At 49.6% G+C, this 10,981-nt stretch overlaps 1 protein-coding gene across 1 annotated transcript; it reads right to left on the minus strand.

Annotated features, from left to right (window-relative positions):
- Nucleotides 1–364: 364 nt before the first annotated feature.
- LOC131672802 (vitellogenin receptor-like) lies at nucleotides 365–10,685 on the minus strand. The gene is made up of 31 exons (XM_058950274.1): nucleotides 10,397–10,685; nucleotides 9,765–9,836; nucleotides 9,229–9,368; nucleotides 9,024–9,158; nucleotides 8,832–8,940; nucleotides 8,591–8,743; nucleotides 8,414–8,524; nucleotides 7,635–7,760; nucleotides 7,063–7,278; nucleotides 6,824–6,995; nucleotides 6,558–6,759; nucleotides 6,301–6,492; nucleotides 6,107–6,227; nucleotides 5,905–6,045; nucleotides 5,577–5,829; nucleotides 5,307–5,503; nucleotides 5,093–5,245; nucleotides 4,892–5,025; nucleotides 4,695–4,819; nucleotides 4,433–4,626; nucleotides 4,177–4,349; nucleotides 3,870–4,102; nucleotides 3,488–3,801; nucleotides 3,168–3,407; nucleotides 2,914–3,072; nucleotides 2,686–2,837; nucleotides 2,290–2,625; nucleotides 2,050–2,224; nucleotides 1,646–1,982; nucleotides 1,439–1,574; nucleotides 365–1,242 (listed from the first exon to the last, which is right to left on the minus strand). The coding sequence occupies exons 2-31, from the start codon at nucleotides 9,826–9,828 to the stop codon at nucleotides 1,120–1,122; spliced, it is 5,316 nt and encodes a 1,771-aa protein (XP_058806257.1). The 5' UTR covers nucleotides 9,829–9,836; nucleotides 10,397–10,685; the 3' UTR covers nucleotides 365–1,119.
- Nucleotides 10,686–10,981: the final 296 nt, after the last annotated feature.

Below are 10,981 nucleotides of genomic sequence, written 5' to 3' on the forward strand. Positions count from 1 at the left end.
TCGTTTCTTTTGTGTGAAACGCCGTGAGTGATTTATGTCGTTGCTGAAGTTGGAGTCGACCAAGTATTTCAATGGATTATTTGTCGGCTTGAGAGTGCAACTGAAAATTAACATTTATTGATGTTTTTTGTTGCATGTATACCCTTGTAAAAGCAGCATCGAGTGTTGCACCTGCGAGACAAATATTTAACTTCTCGAAATCAAGCAAATTCGAATTCAAATACCATGCTGAAGGAAAACAAAACTCGTGATCCCTCCACATCAATTGGCTTTGAAATATCGATCGATAAATTTTTAAGACTGCTTAGAAATATGGATGTGTACGTTATCTAGGATGAACTAAAGAAATATAGTAATGCCGTAATTCTCAAACTGTATATTTGCATAAAAACTTTTACAAAATTTCATTTACTCACAATACAACGAGTTCTCTTAACATTCAAACTTACATACATAATTACCCTAATAATGCGTAGTTTCACAAAAATTGACATTTTACTTTATAAACTCGTTTGCTATTTTGACTTTTTAAAATAGCACATGCGCACTTAAGGCTTACAATATCACATTTAGTAATCTACATTCTTATGCGCATTTTTTCAGACATTTACAATTCACTTAGGTTTACATTATACATTTCGCAATGATATTATATTTTATCTTAAAAATCGATAAAAATTAATTAGACTATCCTAACAACTGTATATGACATCAAAACGACAAGATTAAAAATATTACTTACAATTATAACATCGTTTTAATGTGGGCCTCATAAATTGACGCGATAATTTAACATTTTAGACGGCCATTACATGATTAATATCTCATGTAAAACAATACTATTCATATACCATTAAAGATAATTCATCGATAAAATCCGAATTTTTCTATAATATATATATCAAATTCTATACTCTTGAATACATACACATTTACGAGTAAGAATACGTCTCTTGGCAAATGAATTTTTCACGGTCGGAAAACAACAATCACGCTAAATACGTACATTTTCGTGAAAGAAACCTCGTTAACCAGAAATGTTGGACGATTACGGCACTTTCATTGACGTTAATGCAGACAAGTTTACGAGCTTTCCAGTTGCGGAAGTCTTTTGTTTTATCACTCGATCAGACGCGATCGGATATTCGTAGTTGTGACCTCGTCCATCTCGCTACCGGAAACTTCATCCGAATCAACATGCTGATGTTGATTATTCTTATGGGCAACTTCTGCTCCGTTCATCTGAGAAATTCGAAGATTCCGTTAGGGAAACTTAGTCATTAGCGTTGCTTGAGAACTATGAAAGGCAGTATCCGTGTACCAAAAATAAAAGGATGATCTCTAACGCGTTATATTATAGAGGGAATGAAATAATTCTCGAAAAATAAGACTTGGATGAAGATTAAGTAAACGATAGAAAAATGACGATTCGTCTCACCCAAGCATTCGACATATCCGAGATGGGGTTGGCATACTCGTGCTTTCCGGGCATAAGGGTCAGCGTGTTGTTGGATGTGGTCGACGCGGCGTTGTCGCTTCGTCGTTTGATAAACCTTATGCCGTCGAAGGGATTCCTGAGAAGGTCCGTCAGAGTTAAAATTTCACACAGTTCCGAAATTCATTCGCCATCCCAGCGAGAACTCACTTCAAATTCGGCCTGCGCATCAAATCCGGTCTCTTAGTCTTCACGTAATAGTAAGTTGCCGAGAGCGCAACGAAAGACAGCAGTCCGCAAGTCAATCCGATCCAGACATTGCCGTCGCTGCTACTATCGTCGTCGGTGGACTTGGCAGCGACAATCGGCGATGAGCTGTCGCCGTGATTATCAGTTGGATGTCCATAGTCGAGTTCGATCATTTCGTCCTGGCAGGCCGTGTTGTTCTTCAACCTCGCCAGCATGCCGTCGCGACAGAGGCAAAGCGGTCGCCCTTTGTGGATCACGCAGAGGTGGTTGCAGCTGTGATTTGCGCAGAGGTTCAGCGCTGGAAAACAACGAGTCAGCGGATTGTTCCACGTGCGATTGATCGAACGCCAAAAACCAAGACTTACACGTCGGTTGCCTGGATATTTGCGAGATGACGAACAGCCGATTGATGCTGTTGCTGACAATGGCTATGGTGCTATAGTTCATCTTATTATACAGCAGGCGTTTGTTAAGTACTTGGCTGTCTTCCGATTTCCAATACAGGGTGTCCTCGAACAAGAACAAACCCACGGGTTTACTCTGCGAAACAGAGAGGACGTAAACGGACGGACGTAAAGGAGAATCACTCGACGAAATAACCTTACCAGAAGATTCTTAGTGATGACCTTGCGATACTGCCCATCAAAATCACTGCACTCGATCATCGCGTTGTAATGATCGGCCCAATAAATGAGAGCTCGATGATGGTCAATGGCAATACCGCTGACAATGCCAAGAGACTTGTCAACGACAGTCTTTTGATTGCTGCCAATCAAATCCGAACGGATAATCTCGGCGGTAGGAGCGTTGGACATTTGCCACCTGGTTTGAGCGAAAAATAGAATCTCGAGGATTGGCTCGATCCCCATTGCCGTTACGCTGCTGCTCGACTGGTCGAACTCAACCATCATCGAGCACTTGTTCGTCTGTACGTGGCAGGCCTGCAAAATACGCGCGCGTTCATTGCCAAATTCTGGAAAAGAATGACATCTGAAACACACCTTGATCGACGCTGGCAATTTCGCGTCGAACACGTAGACATTGTCGGTAATCCAGTCGACAATCAATACCTGAGGTCTTCCTAAGGTATCTAACGCGGCTATGCGAGTTTTATTCTTATTCATGTCGAGCTTGTTGATGACTCCGAGCGCCTCTGAAACGTCGTGAAATAGGCGCAGTGAACGAAGTGAATAAAGTTGTGCGTCAAGGCGAAGAATAACGTATCGTACCGTTGCTCCAGTAGACAGTCTCGTCTCTGGCGTTGGTATCCAGCCCATTGATCTCGACTTCGGGATTGCGGAACAGCACTTTCACGGAGCTGCGCTGCAATTGAGGCATCAAAATGCGAATGTCGTCTCTTGTCGCCGCCACTATCTTCATCGCAGGACCTGCACGGTAAGACGTTAGAGCGCATCGTTTCGTTAGATAACAATGCACGTTCACCGGCGAGAAGCAAATCCTCAGAAAGCCTCAGAATTCTTACCAGTGGCCTTGCAAGATAGCTTGTTCAGCCTCAACTGATAACCTTCGAAGCACGAGCAGGCAAAAGAACCAGGTCGATTGGTGCAATGTTGCGAGCAATCGCCGAGGGTGCACTCGTCGATGTCGGCGCAGCTTCGCTCGTCGGCGGCGAGGGCGTAGCCATGGCGACAGCTGCATACGGATCCGTTGGGCGTCTTGTGGCAGACGTTCTCGCAGTCGCCGCTCGACAAGCACGCGCTATCTACAGACGACGACGACGACGACGACGCGCACGCGATGAGAATGCAGCGAAAGACGAGAAGACGAGAGAAGGGAGCGTACCGCAAGAGCCACCCTCGTCGCTGCCGTCCGCGCAGTTCGGCTCGCCGTCGCAAGCGTTGTCCAGCGATATGCATCGACCGGTCTTGCAGGCGAACTGCTCCCTGCTGCAGTTGGCCGCGGGATGGCTCTCTTCGTGCTCGTGGTGCTGGTGGTCGCAGTCCTCCTCGTCCGAATTGTCGCCGCAGTCGTCGACCTGATCGCACGTCCACTCGCGCGGTAAGCAGCGGCCGTTCGAGCAGCTGAACTGCGAGTCCAGACAGCGCCCGCAGGCTTGCTCGTCGTCGCTCATCGGACAGTCGTCTTTGCCGTCGCACCTGCGAAGCATCGAGCGAAGCTGCAGTCGGCGAGTAGTAACGATCGAGTACGGTCAGACGCGACGCACTTGAGGTTCGAGTGAATGCACTTGGTGCTGCCCTTGCATCGGTACTGGTCGCGAGAGCAGATAAGCGCCTCGACCGCGCAGTCCTCCTCGTCCGAGTTGTCCTCGCAATTGTCCATGCCGTTGCACTTGAGCAGCACGTCGATGCAGCGACCGTTCCGACAGCTGAACATGCCGTTCGCGCAGTCCACCGGCCTGCACGTCTCGTGCTCGTCCGAGCTGTCGCTGCAATCCGGCTGACGAACGATTACTCGATGATTAGTCCGTTCCCGGTCGAAGCGACTCCCCGACGTTGTTTCAAAGACAATACCTGTCCGTCGCACTCCCAATTACGAGGGATACAGTAGCCATTGGCGCACTTGAAGCTGTGATCGTCGCAAGGGTGATCGGCGCAGTCCTCCTCGTCGGAGAAGTCATCGCAATCGTTCTGGCCGTCGCACACGAGGCTCGAGGAGATGCACGTACCATCGCGACACCGGTACTCTGCGGCAGACAGGCAGTGACAAGCGACGCACTGAATGGCTCGTTCTCGAGAGACAATCGGGCTTGCGCTCAATGAGACTCACGCTCGCTGGTGCAACTGTTGCGGCAGTTCTCCTCGTCCGAGTGATCGGCGCACTGGAAGACCGAGTCGCACCTCTCGATTTTCTTGATGCACTGGCCGTTGTGGCAAGCGAACTCGTCGGCTTTGCACGAGGCGTCCAGAGTCGGGCAATTCTCCTCGTCGTCGCCGTCGGGACAGTCGCTCACGCCGTTGCACCTGCGATCGCAAGCAAACCATTTACGTCGGTCTTCACGAGCGTGGCAGCGAGACGCGATTGGACCTACTTCTGCACGTTCGAGATGCATTTGTTGCTGTTCGCGCACTTGGTCTCGCTGGCGGAGCACGAGGTCTTCGGCTTGCACGTTTTCATGTCGGAGTTGACGATGAAGCTCGACGGGCACGCGCACAGCTGAACGGACAAACAGTGTAAATCGCGAGAACGCGAGTCCCCGCGGGGAAGGACGTTTACGAGCAGCATTACCCTGTTCTTGAGGTCGCTCACGAGGCAGACGTGCGAGCAATCGCCGTTGCTCCGACTGCAGGGATGCTGTGGTCCCGTGTACGGGCCGTCGATCGACTGGAGAAGCGACACATCCACGCGCTGGCTAATGTCGGCTAAAGGCAAACAAAATGAAAATGTAGCAAAAACAATCTCTCGGCTGCTCGCGTGTTTGTAACTTGCTGAGGTTGAGTCCTTTGACGCCCGGCGCGACTTGCTTTTTGTCGGTCCAGCTGAGACGGGCGGACCGCCGAGACGTCCAAAAGATGTCGGTGTCGAGCACGGCTATGCTGACGGGTGAAGCGATACCGGTGCGGAACAGCCGTCTATTCTGACCTGCGAGGCACAATTCGGCTCAGCGTTCGCGATGGTTTCTCCGTAGGCAACCGACGCATACCTTGAGCATCCATGCTCTCGATGCGCCCTGTACCCTCGTCGGCCCAGAACACTCTCTTAGTGTCTTTGTCGTAAGCCAAGGATATCTTGGGCCCGAAGAGGCCTTGCTCGACTACGTGAATTCGCGAGCCCAAACCGTTCATCTGAGCGCGATCGATGTGGAACGAGTCGTACAAGCGGAACACCATGAACATCGCCCTGAGCGAAACGACGTCCAAAATCATCAGTCGCCACTGAATTTTCACGAGCAACTTATCAAACTTGAGCTTACCCGTCCTCTGGTATAACGACTATGTCGTAAGGACTCTCGGGATATGAGAATTCAGTCTTTTCGCCGGTATTGAGACTCTGCACCTCGATCTTTCTGTACATAGCGTTGCTCTTGTACAAGTTGTTGCCCAAATAGTCGAAGGCAATGCTCTCGATAACTTCGTCGACGATCGGCATAATGTGATTGACGGTGCTCGACTGGGGATCGTACCGGAAGATCGAGTGCGCCATCTCGTCGGCGGCGATGAGCGTGTCTGAAAGAGAAAGCACAGCATCGGGGGGTTTGACGTATCACGACGACGCGCATCCATCGAACCATCGGCAATTACTTTTGAGCGAATCGTAAGTCATCGCGCTGATGTGATCTGCCGTGACGCTGGAGGTTACTCTGGGCCTGCCGAGCAGCTCGTGATAGTAATTGACGATAGTGCTGCCAGCTGCGATAGCCACGTGTTTCCGCTTAGCCGAGTCTGCGGATAAGATATTCGTTAGCGTTGTGGCAGCGCGCGGCAGAGAGCCGATCGAGCGAACCTCTGCACGTATGGCGGTCCGTGCCCAGCTCTTCGTCCATCGTACAGGCGCACGTGTACGTCTGATTCTCGGCCATGAGACATAACTGCGAGCACGGCTTGGCGATGCACGGATTGGCGTACTGACGAGAAATAAGCGAGTGAGTTTAGTCGAATCAGGATGGCTATAGAGTGTATATAGCGCTGGCTACTCACTTTCACGCTGAAGGTCGAGTGGTAGATGTGAATGCCGTAGAGAGTCTCGTTCTTCTGAACGAGGGTCGTGAAATCCTTGCCGGTGAACTTGTTGCAGGAGTGAATGCTGTTGGTGCTCCAGTCGCTCCAGTACAAGCGATTGCCAAAGATCGCGATCGAGTAGGGATGCTTCGCCACGTCGTGCAAGACCGTCTGCCAAGAGAAGGAAATGGCTCGTCACGTGGGTTCGAGTTGTGGATCGAGTGTGGCTGTCTTACTCGTCTGTTAACGCCGTCGAGATGTATCGACTCGATGACCTTCAGCTTGGCGTCGACCCAGTAGAGACGCTCACTTGGGTAATCGATCGTCAAGCCGTTCGGCCAACCTAATTTGTCCTTGATAAACAATTGCCTCTTGGAGCCATCCATGAACGACACCGCGATGTGCGGGTTGTTACCCCAATCGCTCCAGTACATTTTTCTGTGAGAAAAAGAAGGGCCCATTGGACGCTGTAGATGTGGTAGATAAGCGTGAAGAAACCCACCCTCTCGACGGCATAACGACGATTCCGCGCGGCTTGTCGGCGTCCTCGTTGATCAACACTGTACAGTAGTTGCCGTTGTCGTTGCACACGCCAATGTGCTTGTACATGCTGTCGGTGAAATAGATGTTACCGGTGATCCAGTCGACGGCGATGTCTTCGGGGCAGCCAAGGCCTATGAGCAGAGGAGAGCGTTCGATAACAATTTGTCCGAAAGAGAAACGATGAGATTCGAAGCTCACCCGCCGTGACGATCGCTTCTCGCCTGGTGCCATCGTCGAGGCTGCGAAAAATCCTCTCCTCGCCAAGCTGGATGTCCGACCAGTAAATGTAGTTCGCGTTGAGCGAAACGCCGACGACGTGCTGCAGATTTTCCGCGATAGAGTAGTAGATCGTTGACTCCAGATAGTATCCTCGTATCGAGGTTTTCGTCGCGAAAATCATCAATGCCTCGCCATCTGTGAAAAAGTACGGGTTTTGCCATTGTCCGGTCGGACGCTCGGTTCACATACTAAAGAACGTGCAATAGATTTATTGACTCGGAGGATGCTGCGTTATCAATAGATAAAGTGAAAGCCGTCGTACGGCGGATGTGAAAAGTTTGTTCGCGATAGTTCGCTGCCACATCGACTCTTTTGTTATAGTGAGCGCAAAAATAGTATTTAAAAGAGACGCGACGATAAATTCGTCGATGCCCTTAGGGACAAAGTGCGCGAATAGCGAGTAAGCGGTTGATGAGTCTTCTGCCAAATGTTGACGACTATCAACGCAATTTCATCAGCGTAGACAAGAGAAAACCATCGTCGGTCATTACTGTCAGGTTTGCAGCTATGCCCATCGGATTGCAGTGTGTATCCAATTTCGCAGTGGCAATAATAAGAGCCCAAATTGTTGACGCACGTCTGGTCGCACAGTCCCCACTCGTCGCACTCGTCCATGTCTGAAAGCACAATTTTCGTTTTCTTTACAACGGCCTGGCGCGAACTCGTTGAGTTACCTCTGCGCGCCGTATCCGCGGCAAGTGCTAGCGAGACAAGTAAACCAACCCAGTGACAGACGATTAAAGTAACAGCTCTCATGATGGTGCGAGTTTCGCGAGCCAACTGATGACAAAGCGCCAGCGTCTGCGGCTCTCGCGCGCGATAACGTATATTATTACGTAGTTAAAGGGGGAGGGTAACGCTATAGCTTCCACCACTAATGTTTCATTTTTGTTCAATTGCGTCGGCCTGTTTTCCACCGAATAACGATTTTAATGGAACACTTGTCAAATTAGTATTTACATTCAAATCGATTGAAAAAAGGTCTTGCTAAGGTTGAACAACTAGTATAGAAAGTACTTTAGAAACTTATTTCTTTTTCTTAAGATTGATTTCCTGTTAGAAATGTTGTTCGGAAAAAAATTGGAGTTTCATCAAGTATCGTATTTACAACAAATTTGTATGTCCTCCAATGAACTATAAAAATTGAAGCATCCACCACTCTATGTAAATTCAAAATAAAAAAAATAAAAAACCGGTAAACCCAATTCTCGCGACAAAAAGTGTACGGTTCAGGAAAGGGATGCGAATAGAACGTGAAAAGCAAAATTACCTTGACAGGTGTGGTTTTTCAAAATGTAACCGGTATCACATGCGCACTGATAGCCTTTCGGAGTAGGTCTACACTTTGACGAACAAGGCGACGATTTACAAGACTCTTGGGCTGCAAAATCAAGATGAAATAAGCACGTCGTACTGCACAGGACAGCAAACAAAATGATATGTTAACCTCTTTGACAGTCAGCCGGGTCCTCGTCCGACTGATCGCCGCAGTTGTTGATATTGTTGCAAGCCAACGCCAAGTCGATGCACCTATGGTTGGCGCACAAGTACTTGTCAATGGTGTTGTTGCAGTTGGCTGGCGGGATAGCGTTCTGCTTAACTGCTCGACAAACGCGCGCGTTTAATCGCCAATTACAAGCAATGTGTAGTCGCGAGGGTCAATGGGGTATAATCGAAAGTGTACGTACAGCTGCAATTCAGCTCGTCGGAGCCGTCACGACAATCTGCCGTGCTGTCGCACGCCCAGCTCTGAAGGATACACTCGCCGCTCTTGCATTGGAAGCCGTTGCAGGTTTTCTGCAAAGGAACAACGAAAATCGATGTTTTCGCGCAAGGAATGCCTAGAAACGAGCAGCTCGGTAGTTTCGATCGAAACTCACGTTCACGTGGCAGTCGTCCGCCTCGTCGCTGCCGTCGATGCAGTCCTTTTTGCCATCGCAGTACTCGTCCTCCGGGATGCAGTGGAACCGATCAGAGCACTGGAACTCGTGCTCCTTGCACGCGTCGGCGAACGACTGCAATCGAGTGCACACGCGAGTTGAGCGAAAAAATGTCCAAGGACGTCGATGTTCGCGCGATGCTTACCGGTAGTTTCTGGGGGCATTGTTCGCGAAGCTCGTCCGAATTGTCGCCGCAGTCGTCTTCGCCATCGCAAACGAACACGTGAGAAATGCACTTCTCCGTATTAGGACACTTGAAGAAGAGTGGTGGTATACATTTTGAATCTGGAAATTATCAAACGAACGCGATTACGGCTCTTGTGCTTCTTTTGGCTTCCTAATATCCCGACTGATTTTCTCGATTGTCAGCCAAGTGGCCAAGGTTCAAGAAGAAAATTATTTAACGAAAATCGGTAGTGGTTCCGACAATAAACCGACGAATAAATAAAAGTAGCTCATTGCGTGGATTTAAATATCGCGAGTGATGGTCAGCCCAGATTATAGTTATTAGATATCCCGCGTAGACATTCCAAATAATCAGGAAGACTAAGAGCTAGAGCAGCCCATCGTCAATACAGCGTGAGCTACCTGGTATATCAACAAAAGCGTTCACGGCAATCGCAACTATACACACACACACACACACACACACACACAATTATCAAAGTTTGGAAAACTCACCGTCCGTCGTAGCGACAAAGCAAAGTCCAACCAAGAGGATCGTCGCGAGCAATTGCCACTGCATGATACAATCTATCGGCGGCAGAGGATCGGAAAAAAGAAAAGAAGCAAGCACGATAATGCGCCTGCCAGCTGATCGCGGAAATTTTTTCGGGAGCGGAAAATTAGGCGTGCGATCAGTTGCGCGCGCGCGCGTATGCGTGTGCTCTTCCTGTCACGAGCGTGCACGAAGATAGTGCGAGTCTGTGCTACGAGCGTTCGGTAGGGAACTACTTCTCTCTCTCTCTCTCTCTCTCTCTCTCTATCTATCTCTCTCACTTAATCTCTCATGAAGCGAGGGTTAATGACACCCGACGCGAAGCTTACGCTGCGCGATAGATTCATTCAGTCTTTTGTTTGACGATGTAACTATATCGTGGCGAGGATTTTAATACGACTCGAGAGACGCGTCGTAGCTTCGGAGAGTCGTAGATTTCGCGACGAACGCGCGCACGGGTTCGAATCGACAGCGCCGAGAGAAACGCTCTTAACGAAACGGGTAATGACGGGAGAGAGAGAGAGAGAGAGAGATGCAGGAAATTACATTTTCGGGGCCCGCACTTTTGATCAATTGACCGCATATAGCTACTCACGGAAGTCGTCTCGTCTCGAGCCCTGGTACGTACGTGGTCGAGCTCGAGGTTTTCTCTTTTTTTTTCGTAGGCTTTTTCAGCCAAAGATTTATCAGTCGCGGGAACCGTCGCGCGCGCAGCGTTCCCCCTTCTCACTATAGATTAGTGCACACTGGACGGATAAATAAATGCACTTAAACAATTTAAGCTCGCTCCTCGGACTGCACAACGCTCACGAGAGAGCTAGACGCGCGAGTGTGTTTGTGTGTTTGCGACGACGACGACGAGCAGGTCCGGTGTTTTGATTTGGCCGGCCGGAATTTTGAGTTGCCGCGCGTGCCACGCCGAATTGCGGGTGCGACTTGCCGAAAATCGGACGCTCGGCCGTTCTCGAGCAGCTCGCCGGGCAAGTTTCGCGAGCGCAAAATAAAGCACCTAGCACATACTTACTCGGCGTTGGTCCAACCTCGCGATCGCACTCACACTTTCCCCGACGCTGCGCGCGCGTGTCTCTCCCGAGGCAGTTACCGTCTCGCGTCTCACACGGCGAATATACGGGCGACGGAGGGCGCCGAGCTGTGCTCGCACAGGTGTTGACGAGCCGCG

The sequence above is a fragment of the Phymastichus coffea genome, unplaced genomic scaffold (assembly GCF_024137745.1).
Source record: "Phymastichus coffea isolate CEN01 unplaced genomic scaffold, Cenicafe_Pcof_1.1 PCOF00159, whole genome shotgun sequence".
In the NCBI taxonomy this organism is placed as follows: domain Eukaryota; kingdom Metazoa; phylum Arthropoda; class Insecta; order Hymenoptera; family Eulophidae; genus Phymastichus; species Phymastichus coffea.